This window comes from Pinus tabuliformis, chromosome 7 (genome assembly GCF_031772625.1).
Source record: "Pinus tabuliformis cultivar Carrire ecotype Pingquan chromosome 7, CPIR1, whole genome shotgun sequence".
NCBI classification, from domain to species: domain Eukaryota; kingdom Viridiplantae; phylum Streptophyta; class Pinopsida; order Pinales; family Pinaceae; genus Pinus; species Pinus tabuliformis.
Window position 1 is genome coordinate 1,707,957,580 of NC_142293.1, and position 17,105 is coordinate 1,707,974,684.

The 17,105-nt window shown below is 38.4% G+C and overlaps 1 protein-coding gene across 1 annotated transcript; it reads right to left on the bottom strand.

The window, feature by feature from the left end:
- Positions 1-1,263: 1,263 nt before the first annotated feature.
- On the bottom strand, positions 1,264-2,037 carry LOC149255162 (uncharacterized). Its single transcript, XM_089454966.1, has one exon. It carries the CDS (start codon positions 2,035-2,037, stop codon positions 1,264-1,266), a length of 774 nt encoding a protein of 257 aa, XP_089311092.1.
- Positions 2,038-17,105: the final 15,068 nt, after the last annotated feature.

Genomic DNA, 17,105 nt, shown 5'->3' on the forward strand with positions numbered 1-17,105 from the left:
AGAGGGCATGATTAATGGTTTTAACACTTCTTGCAATACAGAGCCCAACAATATCCTGATCTGCCCTTTTTTGTCTAGGTAAAAACTGAGGACAGAGGCTTGAAGGACAAATAAAAGAGGTGAGAGAGGGCACCCCTGCTTGAGCCCTCTCGTGACTTTGAAAAAATCAGCAGCTCTGCCATTTATTAATGGGGCAATCCAAGGCTCCGAGATGCAAGCTCGAATCCAATTTATAAATTTCTCACCAAATCCAAGCTTATGTAAGACTTTCAGCATAAAACTATGCCTAACTCTATCAAAAGCATTTGCTAAATCAAGTTTGACAACCATACCTTTTTCATTGCGACTCAGGCTTGAATGGATTGCCTCCTGGACCAGAATGAAGTTGTCCACAATCTGTCTACCTTGAATGAAACCTCCTTGGCTTTTTGATATGATTTTGGGGAGGATGGGCTTCATTCTATTAGCGATGACTTTGGTGGTCAATTTGTAACCTATATTACAAAGCGAAATTGGGCGAAACCTGTTAAAGGAGTTGGCTCCCTTCTCTTTGGGGATGAGAGTAAGAAAAGCAGAGTTCGTGCTGACTCCTGTTTTTTGGCAAACTTGGGATTTTAGAACCTTTTTGTAAAGATCCTTTTCCACAATAGACCAGCAAATTTGGAGGAATCTGGTTGAGAATCCATCCGACCCAGGGGCTTTGTCTAGGTCCATGGCAAATAAGGCAACCTTGACTTCATTCTTGGTGACTTTAGCTTCAAGGAGGTGATTCATTTCAGTAGAAATCAGGGAGGGGATCCCGTCCATCATATCTGAATTTTGATCCAGATTTATATCTTCGCTATATAGGCTTTTAAAATGAAGAGAAGCTGCTTTTTTGATGTTTGCATTATCCTTGTGAATGATGGTACCATCTTTGATTTCGGAAATGGAATTGGTACATTTCCTTGCCTGAGCTTGTTTGTGAAAGAAGGAAGAGTTCCTGTCCCCTGCTTTAAGCCAAAGACTGCGAGACTTAAGTCTCCAGTATTCTTCCTCAGCTAGACATGCCTTGTGATAGTTATGCTGAAACAGGGCTTCTTTATCTAGAATCTCTTTTGTTATGTCAGCTGTTTCAGCTTGGAGATGATGAATTTCCAGAATGCGTTGATTTTTTTTCCTTTCGTTGGCTAGATTGGGCAGAGATTTGGCCTAGCTTTTCAAAGCCCTTTTCACTCTTCTAATCTTGTCTTCCCAGACGAAAAAGGGGGAGCCTTTGACCGGCTACAACCAAGTTTCCTTAACTAATTGCATGAAGTCCGATTCCTTAGCCCAGAGTAGGCTAAATCTGAAAGGTATAGGTCCAAGGTCAAGCTGAAACACGAGTTCCAGCTTGATGGGTTTATGATCAGAAGTGCTGCAAGGGAGAATATGAACTCTAGCCTCTATACCAAGTAGAAGAAAAGAGCTTTGAAGAAAGAATCTGTCCAACCTGGCAGCTATATGACCAGGACCAATTCTTTTGTTAGTCCAAGTGTACTTGCTAGAGATTGGCTTGATGTCCTGCAGGTCCCAGTCCTGCATAAGGTCCTCTGCCCATTCCCTGGCCGGATCACGGACAATGCTGCCCCCTCTCTTGTCTGCTGACAAGAGTGTGAGGTTCAAATCTCCAGCAATGATGATATTCTCGAGATTAACTAGGTCTGCATGGTTTCTTAAGGAGTCCCAACAGGCCTTTTTTTCCCCGGCGTTCACAGGAACGTACACGTTGAAGAGACTAAAAATCTGATTTGTATCTACATGCTGCAATTTTAAGAACAGCCAGTGAAGGTTGAGGGTCTCAGAAATGACTGAGAATTTGTTAGCGTTCCAGAGGGTGCCCACCCCACCGGAAGCCCCTCGGGCTGAGATTGCTTTCGCCTCACATTTATTCCAGAGTTTCTTACTTACCTGAAGGAAGGCAGAGTCCTCCAGTTTGGTCTCCTGGATAAGAAGTATGTCTGGAGCTTCTGTCCTGATTAAACTTCTGATGGCTTCTTCTTTGGTTCTGCTTCCCATACCTCTACAATTCCAGGAGACAATCTTCATCATTTGTATTTCTGGTTGGCTCCCTTGGAGCCTTGGGGCTGATTTCTCGCCATCTTTGGTTTTGTCGCTAGTAGCTTCTCAAGAGTTGGCTGGCTGCCTTGGAGCTTGTCTTTGAAGGTTTCCAGCTCTCTTTTTTCCCGATCTGTTTTGCGGCCCCTTGTGGATCTCCTTATCGAGGCTTGAGATTCTCCTATTTCCCCTTCTTCCTCCGAGCCTTCAGATTCTTGCTCAACTTCCTCGACTTCTACAGTATTTCCTTTGGAGCTCTCAGCGAGGCTTGCCCCCTTGGGAGAAGAGGGGGTACCTTTTGTGATGGGGGTTGATTTTTGGATGTCTGCTTCCTGTGTTTCCTCTATTTGCGAGCTAAGAGGGGTGAATTTATTTTCTTGCTCCATTCTGGGAGGGGGTTGCTGAGAAGGGGCCTGCTAAGGGCCTCTTCCGGTTGGACCAACATGCTTTTGGGTTTTCTTGGCACGCTTGACCTGATTCCAGCCTTCTTCTTTACCCTTATCTGGTTCAGCATTTGTTGGGCATCCTCTGGCAAAGTGGCCGTATACATGGCATTTTCAGCACTTGAAGGGAAACTGCTCGTAGTCAAGCTTCTGCAAATGAGTCCAACTTCCTACTTTGATTTTGATGGCTTCCGGAAGTCCCACCTCTAGATCTACTTCTACGCAAATTCGAGCACATTCATATTGATCTTTGTTGTTTGCCGGGTCTATGAATTTCCCAAGGGCGTTGCTGATGTGCTGCAATGAGTCCCAGTTCCAATAGTGCACTGGGAGATTTGGAAGCCTGACCCACATAGGAACAGCTGTAGGAACGTCGACTGCAGAGTCAAAATCTGGTGTCCATTTGTTGAGATAGAGGCCTTGGGGATCCATGAAATAGGGACCATTTTGGAAAATCAGGTCTTTGTCTTCCTTAGCAGTGAATTCGAAGAGAAAAAACCCTCATCCTAAGAAATAAGAAGTGACGCTATTCTTAATCAAAGGAGCCCAGTTCTTGTTGACCCAATTCTTAGTGGACTTAGGAGAAGGCCATAGTTCGGTGAACTGGCCGACGAGAGCCCGCTCAGCCAAGGAAAGGGCGACTTGAATCGGAGTCTCTGGCGGCAGGGAGATTTCAGGAATATCCTCTAGCCTCTTTACGAATTTGGTAGCTTCACTCTTTTTCTTTTGCGGAAAATTGGCCAAGAGCCGAGAGAAGGCTTCGGTAGAAGAAGGCGGAGGGGGGTTGAGGGGGCCGGCCTGGGTCTAGCCCGGGACCTCCATGAACACGAGTTCGAACTCCTCCCAGCAACAAATGAACCACACAGGCAGGCTCTCAAAGAAGGGCGCAGAAAAGCAATGACAGAGGGCCCAGGGCCTTGGGGCCGCAGGGCAAGGGGACCTAGGGCGCAGGCGCCGAAGCGCAAGCAGCGAGCTAGGGTTTAGGCGATCCATCCCACCAGGTCGGCCACTCCTCCGGATACTTATGATGTTAGTGTTGAAAGATATAGTATATTTGTTCATGGATTTGTTGAATATGCTTAATGAAGATGGTGGCTTTATTGTGCCTATAGGTGCTCTATAGCCGAGTATATGGGTAGATGTGTAGGCATAAATGTTTAACATTTAACATTTACATTTTGGCTCTGTTAAAAACTAATAAAAGGTTAAAAGTAATATAGAGCCATGTATAGTGGAGATGTTGTAGTGTAAACATTTAAATCTTGGCTCAATTAATAATAAAAAGTTAAAAGTAATAAAAATAATAAAATTCAATTTGTTATATTGTAATTTTGTTTGGCAGGGGAGCTTAGCCCATCCAACTGAAGTTAGAAATTATGCTCTACGAAAAATTACATAAATAATTAAAAGTTATATTTGTCAATGGAAATTTAATAATGGTTGATAGACAGATCATCCTATAGTCTTGCTCTGGATTAGATGGCTATAAGTAAATTGCTTTCTCAAGTAGAAGAACTTGCATAAATTTTGGTGAAAACATAAATAATGATGGGAAGTAAGTATATTTTTTACATCTTATTTCCATCCTTTTTTTATGGAAAGACTTGCTTAAATTATTTCTATACAATTTTTGAAGTTATGATTTTATAAAATTACTTTTCCAAAATTTAGGTCTTGAATATTCATATGTTTATCGTCTTTTAACCATAACTTCTTTCCACTCAAAACAATAGATTGGGGCTAATAGAGACTGCAGTAAAAATAAATATATGGTCTCCTTTCATACTATCTGATTAGGAGCATCAGGATTAGCCAACAATGTGAAAACTTGTTCACATGTTGTGGCTAAACAGGTTGAAATTCATTGACTGTTGGGTCAAAACCAGTTTTTACTGAGAGGGTTGGATCTCTCAAATAATTTGTTATAATTCATTATTGTAATAAGTTAGAGACTATCTTATTTTAGATTCAGAGATAGAGTTGTTAGCATAGGTGTAAGGGAGAGCTAAGAAATAGAGGATTTGTTGTTAGATCTCTTAAGAATAGAAGATTGTTGTTAGATATTGTTAGAGGAAATTATTTGAGTGATAAAAGAGGAAAAATATAATAAGTGAAGGATAGGAGAGGATTACTGAGTGGAGTGAGAGCATAGAGCAAGTTTTGGAATGCCTGTGTGAGACAAAGGTCTTTTTCCCTGTGTAATCTGGCCTCAGGCCAAGACTCTGTATTGTTTATATGAATAAAATAGTGGTTGTGCAGTATTCGTTAAATCGGCCCGTGAAGGCCTCGAGTGCGTGATTTTCTTTTAAATCCATGCAATGTCAATGCTAGCCTGTGTTTTTCATATTTGTTAATGAAATTGTTGCATTAAAGGATCAATCGGCGGTGCATTGCTTCATTATGGTTCCGCAGGCAGAAATATCAAAAATACACTAAGTATTGACTAAAACGCAGTTAAACAGAGAACCCGAACCTCAAGCGATTATAGGCTGGAGTTTTATTTCTATCGGGTCCGCAGAACCCAATCGCATTGGCCTTTGCATTTTCCTTATCGAATCGCCGAGAATCAGTTCTAAAGGGAATCGTACTAAAGCACTTAGCAGATTCAAATAAGGCGGACTTGAAGATTTATAAATTGGAGTATGGAGAGCTATCGGGTCTAGCAGTGTTGTCGCCACGCTTAAGTGGAGCGGCCCCAACCCTTGCGACTTGCGATTGCGATTGTATTGCATCAGCACATTGGAGCGGGCATATATATTAAGCGGCCATTGTAAATAGCTGATAGCGATATCGCATCAGACCAAAGGATAGCGCCGATAGTTGGGAGTCTTGCCCTGCCGATCGCCGATATTGCGATTCGTTCTGAGCCGTTGGATCGGTCAGATCTAGATCTGCAGTAAGAGCCTATATGATTGTGTAAAAGGTGGAAAAGTGTTGTTTAAGCCTTTTCTTAAGGTTTTGGGTCCTGGGAAGGATTAAAGCATAGTTTTAATATTTGAAGGGTCTTTTGGATCCTGAAAAGGGGAAATTCATTGTTTTCAAAGAATTTTGGATTCCGATAGAGAGGAGAGGTGATTGTGGGTTGAAAGACCCGTTGTGGGTTTTATTAAGCCATCGTTTCTATTGCACCATTTTTGGTATCAAAGCAGAAGAAAGAGGTGTCTGCAACACAAATGCCACCGAGGAGAGGAATTGGTCGAGGAAGACCAGAACCAAATGCAATTATGTTAGAAGAAGTGCGGAATTTGTGTGCACGAATGGAGACAATGGAGACAGCCCAAAGAAGAGCACCTGATGATGGAGCTGAGAGCTCTTCAGAAGAATCTGCTGCAGATGTGCTTGAAGTAGAGGAAGACAATGAAATTGCCAAAGTCCTCAAGATGCTGGCAAAAGTAGGAAGAAAGCCCAAGATGGAGATCCCTATGTATGAAGGAAGTCTGAATGCAGAGGAGCTTATGGATTGGATCAAATCCATAGATCAGTACTTTGACTATGAAGAGGTTGAGGAGAATAAGATGGTGAAGTTTTCAGTCACCAGATTGAAGGGTCATGCAGCCATCTGGTGGGATGAGGTACAGACATCAAGAACGAGGAAAGGGAAATCCAAGATCAAGCAGTGGGACAAAATGGTAAGTAAACTGAAAGCCAAGTTTTTTCCTAAAGACTATCATTTGATCCAAATTTTGCAATTGCTTACAAAGATTAAGTATTAGAGTAGGACATGTAGAAGATGATGTGGAAAAGATAGCTAGATATATAAATGGGTTAAGGTATGAGATACAAGATGAGATTAGCTTGTTAAGTCTGAAAACTGTTGAGGATGCCTATCAAGCAAGTCTGAAGGTGGAGGAGAAAATATTGAGGAAACAGAGTCAAAGGAACAGAGGAAAGAGCTCAGTGAGAGGAAGAGGAGCTGCTAGATCTAGAGGAACACAAAATTAGCATGAAGCAGGAAGCTCAAGTGGCATATCACCACAGAGGGGTGAATCTAGTAGAGGAAGATTCGCGCCCAGAGGAAGAGGGTGAGGAAGAGATGTTAGGTGTTATACCTGTGGAGAATGGGGACACATGTCATGGGACTGTCCTCATAACAAATCAGCAAGCCAGAGGGGTGCAAATGTGGCTGAGGCAAAGCTAGAACCACCTCGACTTGTGGAGAAAGAAGAACCCCCTGAAGAAGGTGAATCACTGCTATTTAAAAGAACTTTGCTTAGAGCAGAAAAGGAGGCTGGAGAACCTGCGCAAAGAAAGAACTTGTTCAGAACCACATGTAAATCAAAGGGTAAGTGTTGTAAGGTCATAATTGACAGTGGGAGTACTGACAATCTTGTGTCCACAGAGATGGTGGATAAGCTTGGGTTAGCAAGGATGACACATCCTACACCCTACAGAGTGTCTTGGTTACAGAAGGGCCATCAAGTCATTGTGACAGAGCAATGTAATGTGGAAATGCAGATTGGTACATGCAAAGATTGAATTCTAAGTGACATAATGCCCATGGATGTATGTCATATATTATTGGGGAGACCATGGCAATTTGATCGGAAGGAAATTCATGATGGGAGAAGGAACAAATATACCATAGAGAAGGATGGAAACAAGCACATGTTATTGCCAGTGAAGAATGATGTTGATAACGGATTGCCTGAAAACAATATCATGTTGATAAGTGGTAAATAATTGCTATAGGAGGTCGACAAAAGTGAGGAGTTGCACTTCGCTATTGTGGGGAGGCCCAAGCTAATCTTAACGTCCACAAATTTAAATGATTTGCCTGAAGAAATTAAAGCCGTGTTAGATAATTTTATGGATATCATTGTGGATGAATTACCGAATGTATTACCACCGGTTAGAAGTGTTAGCCATCATATTGACTTAATACCAGGGGCAAGTCTACCCAATAAAGCTGCATATAAACTAACTCCTCATGAAAACACTGAAGTTGCAAGGCAAGTACAGGAACTGATGGACAAGGGGCTGATCAGAGAGAGTCTAAGCCCGTGTGTTGTGCCAACAGTAATTAGTTCGAAGAAGGGAGGAGAATGGCACATGTGCACAGATTCCAGAGCTATCAACAAGATAACGATCAGGTACAAATTTACTTTGCCCAGAATGGATGATTTAATGGACTGTTTAAGTGGATCCAGATACTTTACTAAGATAGATTTGAAGAGCAGATATCAGTAGATAAGGATTCAGGAAGGTGATGAATGGAAAATTGCCTTCAAAACAAATAGTGGACTGTATGAGTGGTTAGTGATGCCTTTTGGGCTCGCTAATGTACCCAACACGTTCATGAGACTAATGAACGAAGTCTTGAAGGAGTATGCAGGTAAATTTTTCATTGTTTACCTTGATGATATTCTGATTTTTAGCAAAAGTAAAGAGGAGCATTTAGAACATCTTAAGTTGGTCCTGAGAACTCTACAAAAGGAGAAACTACTAATCAATTTGAAGAAGTGTAGTTTCATGAAGGAGGAGCTGGTGTACTTGGGATTTGTAGTTTTCGAGAAGGCCTTGAAGATGGATCCAGAGAAGGTACAAGCAATCTGGAACTGGCCTACTCCCAGAAGCATATTTGAGGTAAGAAGCTTCCATGGATTTGCTAGTTTTTACAGAAAGTTTATAAGAGGGTTTAGTCAAGTTTGTGCACCAATACTTGAGACAAGGAGGTCAATCAGCCATTTCAATGGACAGAAGCAACAGATAGAAACTTTAATTTGCTAAAGATGAAGATAATATAAGAGCCAATTCTAGCATTACCTAATTTTGAGAAAGTCTTTCAAGTAAAAACAGATGCAAGTGGAGTAGCAGTTGGTGCAGTTCTGAGTCAAGAGCAAAGGCCAATAGCATATTTTAGCGAGAAATTGAATGATGCAAAGAAGAAATATTCTTCTTATGACAAGGAGTTTTATGCTATTGTGCAGGCATTGAAAAAGTGGAGGCATTACTTGCTTCCTAAAGAATTCATCTTATGTTCAGACAATCACGCTTTAAAGTTTATTAATAACCAGCTGATGCTAAATCAGAAGCATGCTAAGTGGGTAGAATTTCTGCGAAGTTTCACTTTTGGAATAAAGCATAAGAGTGGCAAGTCTAATAAAGTAGCAGATGCATTGAGTAGGGTAAGTTTTCTTTTGCAAGAATTTAAAGTGGGTGTTGTAGGTTTTGAGGAAATGATAGAAATGTACAAGGATGATGAGGATTTTAGAGACATCTACACAATAGTTTAGAATCCAGTGAGCCATAACAGAAGTCAGTGGATGGACTACCTCATTCAAGGAGGCCTGTTATTTAAAAGCAACAAGTTATGTATTCCCAAATGTTCCATGAGGGAGAACATCATCAAGGAAAAGCACAGTGGAGGGTTATCTGGTCATTTTGGACAAGATAAAACTTTCGCTTAGGTGAATGATTTTTATTACTGGCCTAAAATGCAAACTGATGTTAAAAAGTTTGTTGAGAAATGCAGGGTATGTCAGTATGCCAAAGGAAGGAGTCAGAATATAGGACTGTATCAGCCATTGCCCATACCAGATCGACCGTGGGATGCAGTTAGCATGGACTTTGTTATGGGTTTACCAAAAACTCAGAGAGGAAATGATTCTATTTATGTTGTAGTAGATAGGTTTTCTAAAATGGCACATTTTATTGCTTGTAGGAAAACTAGTGATGCAACACACATAGCTAATTTATTCTTTTCAAAGATTGTAAGATTGCATGGTTTACCTATAAGTATTGTATTAGATTGAGATACCAAATTTGTGGGGCATTTTTGGAGGACACTTTAGAAGAAACTGGGAACTAACCTCAATTTTAGTTTAGCATACCATCCTCAGACAGATGGACAAACTAAAGTAGTGAACATGAGCTTGGGGAATATACTAAGGAGTTTAGTATATCAGAATCCCAAACAGTGGGATTTGGCATTAGCTGAAGATGAATTTGCTTACAATGATACACCAAACCGAAGCACTGGAATGAGTCCATTTCAAATTGTGTTTGGAATGCATCCAAGAGGTGTGTATGAGCTTAGAGATTTGGGAAAACAGGAAGCTAAGAGTTCAAGTGCTGAAGATTTTGCCCAACAGATGCAGAGATTACAGGAAGAAGTCAAAGGTAAATTGCAGGAGAACAACAACAAATACAAGCAGAGAGTAGATCTGAAAAGAAGACAAAAGGAATTCCAAGTAGGATATGTAGTAATAGCGTATTTGAGGAAAGATAGATTTTCTACTAAAACTTATAACAAGCTGAAAATGAAGAAAATAGGACCTTGTAAAATCAAATTTCAGCCAATGCCTATGAGATTGAGTTACCAGAAGGGATTGGCATATCCCCCATTTCTAATGTTGCAGACTTATATCCATTCAGAGAGGCAGAAATAGAGTTGCAGAAAGAAGAGACAGGTGATGAAGTTCAAACCGTGAACTGGGAGGAACAGGTACCAAAAGAAATCAAGAAAGAAGTTGAAGCTATCTTGGATCAAAGAATATCCAAAAAAGCCAGAGGGCAGACATATTTCCAGTATCTAGTCAAGTGGAAGGAGTAGCCAGTGGAATATTCTAGTTGGTTAACAACAATTGAACTACAAAAATATGGAGTAAGTCCTGACAACTTCAAGAACAAGTCTTTTCTTCCCAGGAGTCTGATGCAGGAGCATCAAGATTAGCCAACAATGTGAAAACTTGTTCATGTGTTGTGGCTAAATAGGTTGAAATTCATTGACTGTTGGGTCAAAACCAGTTTTTACTGAGAGGGTTGGATCTCTCAAATAATTTGTTATAATTCATTATTGTAATAAGTTAGAGACTATCTTATTTTAGATTCAGAGACATAGTTGTTAGCATAGGTGTAAGGGAGAGCTAAGAAATAGAGGATTTGTTGTTAGATCTCTTAAGAATAGAAGATTGTTGTTAGATATCGTTAGAGGAAATTATTTGAGTGATAAAAGAGGAAAAATGTAATAAGCGAAGGATAGGAGAGGATTACTGAGTGGAGCGAGAGCATAGAGCGAGTTTTGGAATGCTTGTGTGAGACAGAGGTCTTTTTCCCTTTGTAATCTAGACTTAGACCAAGACTTTGTATTGTTTATATGAATAAAATAGTGGTTGTGCAGTATTCGTTAAATCGGCCCGTGAAAGCCTCAAGTGCGTGATTTTCTTTTAAATCCATGCAATGTCAATGCTAGCCTGTGTTTTTCATATTTGTTAATGAAATTGTTGCATTAAAGGATCAATCAATGGTGCATTGCTTCATTCTGGTTCCACAAGTAGAAATATCCAAAATACACTAAGTATCGGATAAAACGCAGTTAAACAGAGAACTCGAACCTCAAGCAATTATAAGCTGGAGTTTTATATATATTGGGTTCGTAGAACCCAATCGCATCGGCCTTTGCATTTTCCTTATCGAATCGCCGATAATCAGTTCCAAAGGGAATCACGCTAAAGCACTTAGCAGATTCAAAGAAGGTGGACTTGAAGATTTATAAATTGGAGTATGGAGAGCTATCGGGTCTGATAGTGTTGTCGCCACGCTTAAGTGGAGCGGCCCCAACCCTTGCAACTTGTGATTGCAATTGTATCGCATCGGCACATCGAAGCAGGCATATATATTAAGCGGCCATTGTAAATCGCCGATAGCGATATCGCATCGGACCAAAGGATAGCGCTGATAGTTGGGAGTCTTGCCCTGCCGATCATCGATATTGCGATTCGTTCTGAGCCGTTGAATCGGTCAGATCTGGATCTGCAGTAAGAGCCCATATGACTATGTAAAAGGCGGAAAAGCGTTGTTTAAGCCTTTTCCTAAGGTTTTGGGTCCCGAGAAGGATTAAAGTGCAGTTTTAATATTTGAAGGGTCTTTTGGATCCCGAAAAGGGGAAATTCATTGTTTTCAAAGAATTTTGGATTCCGATAAAGAGGAGGGGTGATTGTGGGTTGAAAGACCCGTTGTGGGTTTTATTAAGCCATCATTTCCGCTGCACCACTATCAAATGAATCCTTTCTCTTTTGAAAGTGCAAGTTGTCTAATTTGTGTCACATTTTCATCATATTGTGGGGATTTCAAGCATATTAAGTAGCTTATGTCAATTGAGGGTTTGGTTCTTTGGGCATGTCTAAATTCATGTTAAGTTGTTTTCCCAATATCTAGGGATTGTGACCATTTCTTAATGATTTGAACATCATTTTATGGAGTTGCCTTGCCTCATGAGGGTTCATTTTATAATGATTCAAACCATTGGATTTGTTGTTCTTCTCGTTTATGCAACTAAACATAAATTTTCCACACTAGGAAAAGCAATAAATTATCTACAAGAAATGTGTTTTTTAAACCAAACTTGAAAATTATTTTACGTCATACAACTTTGTAACTTTGGACTCCCTCTATTTGATTTCATCCATTATTTATATTTATCACTACAAAAGGGATTAGGGGACATTGAGTTGTTGAAGGGATAATAACTTATAATACAAATTGGAAAAACATAAGAAAATAAATAGGAAATTTATGCAAAAAATTAGTAGGAATTAATGTTAATTTAGCCACATTAAATTACTTGGGGATATATTTCAAGCATAAACATCCTAAATATGAGTGTAATAACAAGTTATTCATAAATTTTTCAATTCCTCCTTGATCTTCCATGTGATCCTATTCATAAGGGACGAAGATCAATTATAAAGGCAATTAGACCAATTCAATTTTGCATTATTATTATTAACCAAATGACACTTGGTTTACATGCAACTTTAGATAACACTTGTCAAATTGCATTAGGCCGTGTTATGTTTGGTTGGCTTGCTTATGAATGAAATATATGCCCATAAATCACATTGCAATTTGGGAAAGTTTTATCGAAACCAAACATGCCATTGTAAAGATCATGCACTTATGATAGGGACGTGTATAGGTTGTGCTTCTTTAGATTTGAGGTTAAATATTGATTAGTTCCCCTGCTAGGAAATAAATGGGCCCCATCGCTTCAAGTCACAACCAAAGAAACTGAACTCTTACTATTTTATAATGTACCACATATCTTCATGTTTATATTGCTTGGCTCAAACAACTTAAAATATGGGGACGTCTTATTGGCTAAGTTCACATGAGTTATTGATCGATGGTTTGATAGGTTTGAACTAAGGCTAAGTGTTGTAAATATAAATTAGTGGGAACTAAAATCTTGAATTCTTCACCAAACAATGGTGGGTAATAGGGATTTAATAAATAAACATTGAAGACTAGATGAGATCCCAAGTAAGGTGGTATATCAATTTGGAAAGGACTATCACTTCAACCACTTTGAAAATTAAGTAAGAGCCATATTTAAAGTGGCTTGAGCTTCTAAAGTAGACCCTTAAATCTTTATTCCTATAATTAGAGCTAAAATTGATCATTTGCTTGGAAATACAGAGGCACCTAATGTGCATCATTTCTTTGCTCAATGTACTTATGTTACTAGTGTTGTAAGATAGAGTAGATTTGTTCATGGATTTGTTGAATATGCTTAACGAAGATGGTGGCTTTATTGCGCCTTAAGGCGCTCTACATCCCAATATAGGCGTAGATGTGTAGGAGTAAATGTTTAACATTTAACATTTATATGTTGGTTCCGTTAAAGAATAATAAAAGGTTAAAAGTAATATAGAACCAAGCATGGTGGAGATGTTGTAGTGTAAACAATTAAATATTGGCTCAATTAATAACTAAATGTTAAAAGTAATAAAAATAATAAAATTCAATTTGTTATATTGTAATTTTGTTTGGCAAGGCATCTTAGCCCCTCCAACTCAAGTTAGAAATTATGCTTTAGGAAAAATTGCATAAATAATTATAAGTGATATTGATCAATGCTAATTTAATAATGGTTGATAGGAATCATCATATAGTCTTACTTTGGATGTGAAGTCCATAAGTAAATTGCTTGCTCAAGCAAAGAACTTGCATAAATTTTGGTGAAAATATAAATAATTATGGGAAGTAACTCCTCTAAGTATATTTTTAACATCTTATTTCTATCCATTTTTTATGCAAAGACTTACCTAAATTATGGAAGGAAGCCAATGGTGGTATATATGTTATTTACTTGAGTATAATTTATTTTCAAGCATTTTATTTTTGGATGGTTTTCCTGCAAAGCTTAAGAATAAAAAATCACTACACAAATATTTAAAAATCATGCATGAATTGCAACCATATCTATAAATTATGGCATAAAATATGAAAAACCATTATTCACATGGAATTATATTGTGCAAAGGTTGCTAATAAGACCTTCAATTTATAGTCCAATAAAATGTTTGATTTTTTTTAATAATATTGAAAAATAAATATTTATTTTTCAAAGTTAAACATTATAATTTGCATTGGTCAATGCTAAACTACTAGCTATCAACACACAAATCGGTTGTTAGAGTCCTGCCTTCTAAGGGACTAATAATGATTCCATAACCATATTTAAATTTAATTAATAAGCACATAAAAACTTAATACTTACAATAAACTTACAATATAACAAGTTTCTTAACCATGGATATTCATCCTCACTTTACCATGGATATTATTAACTTGTAAATAAGTTTTGTTACAATATCATGTGCCAATACCATGGCTTATCAATACCACATGTCGAAAAACCATAACTCATTTCACAATAAAATATTAAAATGTAAAATATTTTACACATTACACATAGCATTGATTACATAGAGTGAAAATTTCCCATCATATGGATGGAGGGGGGAGAGAGAGGTAGGGAGATGGTGACATAGTTGGAGGGGGGAGAGAGAGAAAGAGAGAGTGATGGGGAGGGGAGAGAGAGAGAGAGACTGATGGGGAGGAGAGAGAGAGAGAGAGAGAGAGAGAGGGAGAGAGAGAGAAAGATGGTATTAGAGTGGGAGAGAGAGGGTAGGGAAGAACAAAGACATAGCGAGATAGAGGTAGAGGGAGAGGGAGTGACAAGGGAGAGATGAAGAGAGAGAAGGAGAGGAGAGGAGGGAAGACAAAGAGAAGGAGAAGAGAGAGAGACAGGGATAGAGAGAGGGAGAGAGAGAGGAGAGAGAAAGAGGAGAGAGAGGGAGACATGGAGATGGAGGGGGGAGATAGGGGGAGAGATAGAAGGAGAGAGGGTGGGAGATAGTGACAAACTTGGAAAGTAGAGAGAGAGATATGACAGGGAGATACAAGGGAGGTGGGAGAGAAAGGGAGAGAGATAAAGGAAGAGAGAGAGAAGGAGAGATGGAGGGAGAGAGTAGAGCATGAGGGTAGAGAGAGAGAAAAGAGAGATAGAGGGAGAGATGGATCCAGCCTAGATATGGTATGTGTGTATATAAAAACCATCCTAGATCCATCTTAACCCTGAATCTATTAAACATCAAGAGGGATCAAATCTCTTTCAACTTTAAAATAGTTTTTTTATCTTAATATATTTGATCCCTCTCGACGCTTGATAGATTTGGGGTTAGGCTGGATGTAGGTTGGTCTTAACCTTTGGAATTCTAAGAAGAAGATTATGTTGTAGATTTTAGAAATGATACATCTAAAAGGATGGATGGTTGGAAACCTAGACAAGTTTATAAAGGACTATGTCAGATTATATTTTAAGCATGGTGAATGAAATATATGTTTTTGTCTCAGGTGTGGGGGTGTGCATGGTTATACATGCATAATAGATGAACCAAAATTTAGTTGAAAACTTTTATTTTGTCATTGATATGATGGTGGAAAGTGGTAGATGAGTTGAATTTTTATCAAGCATTTATCACGCAAAACATTCTAGAAATAACTGAGAAATATAGAATCATGATTAGACACTAAGGAAGATGCAAAACTAGAGTGGGACCAACCTACATCAATGAAGTATAGTTGTAGTGTGTCTAGGGATATGTTTGTCTTATTACACAAAATCAAAATAATCATTTTGGAAAAACAATAAACAATAGCTATTACAAAGTCATGTTGTTGCTTGGCCACGGGTAGCCCTAAGAAAATGTCTAGAAGCTAGCAAATAATTGACAAGGTTTCGAAGAAGCGTGAAATGGTGTATACATACCCAAATGGTGGTTTCTTGGTTCAACAATGGAACAAAACACACAAGATCTAAGGTGGTGTTTAAAATCTTATCTCATGTGAGGCTAGCAGAGTTGTTGTTTTAATGTAGCCATTATCATCATCAGTCCAAAGTGACAAACATATTTGGAAAATTGAAGTTCCCAAATCAATTGGCCCTTGGATTCACCTGTAAGTATACCTAATGTATCTAGGTGATAAAGAACATCATGTCGCAAGTGGAAATCAACCTTATCTGCAAAAGATAATACGAAGAAAACATTACGCCCATGTTGGAGAGCAATGTAGATTGGTGCAAACTCTATATTATTATTGTACAATTCTATCCATTCTTTTATGTTATGGCTCTTTGTGTCAAGGAAAATTGTTAATTGATACTAGATGTCTCCTTAAACAATCTTAAACAATCCATGCCTTGTTGTCTTTTCCTTTTTTATGTTTTTTGATTAAATGAAACTTCTACAAAACGTAACATGCTTCATGTTGCATGCATCCTCTAGTCTTCTCTACAACTAGAGAAATTGCAAGGAATTGTGATATGAATTATCATTATTTCCTTTTCTAGAATGTATTGGCTCCATTGTCTAATTGCTTGTACATGGGGTATAACTCTATATTATCTGTGTAGTAGTTTTAAATTACATAATTGAAGGTCTCATAGCGAAAAGTAATGGGATGTCCACATTGGGTGAGGATGACTCAAATGGCATAATCAAATGCATCAACTCCTATCTCAAAGGGTTGATAGATATAGTACAAATCTTTTGGTTTAGTTAGTTAAAGGCTTGTTGATACATCTCAGTTGAGGAGAATACATGTTTCTTCAAATTCCCTAAATGTGAGAAACCTAGAACAAAACACTTATAAAAGTTTACCATACCAAAGGAACTACACAACTCCATGAGGTTCCAGACTTGCAACCAATTATGCATGATCTCTACTTTTTTTTGGATACAACCTAAAACTTCATTTGTTAATGATAAATCCAATGGTGTAACAAATGGATGTCACAATAAATGAATATTTGCACAAATCTAAAAAGAAATGAATTATGTCATTGAAGTTTCTATCATATACAATTAACTAAATGAAAAGAAACTGGGGTTGCTTTAGGTGATACTTACTTTTCAGAGAAGTAATCTTTAATGCCACTTTTTCGAGTTTCTGGTGGGTTTCTGATTGGAATCCAGTCAAAAAATTTGTGGCCAAACCTTGATTTGTGTTGTTTAAACTGATGTTTTAACTATATGTGTGGGTTCAGAGCCCTCAAAAACCCCACGGGCATTTCAATTGTGAAGAGTTTACCTCTCAACTTTGTGATTTCAGTGAATTTCTACCAGATTCTAGACAAATTAAATTGGAAAATAGACGAGATTTTTTTTCAAAAAATCACACTTAAAGACTACTCACTAGTGAAACTACCTACTATACCCTTATAAGTAGTTTGTAACCCCGGTAACTGCTCTCCCTCCTAAATATGCTCAACGTTTCTATCCATGAATATCCAAGCACCCG

Bases quoted from the DNA above. Each gene is read 5' to 3' on its own strand.
- LOC149255162 (XM_089454966.1), bottom strand. From the start codon at position 2,037: ATGGGAAGCAGAACCAAAGAAGAAGCCATCAGAAGTTTAATCAGGACA.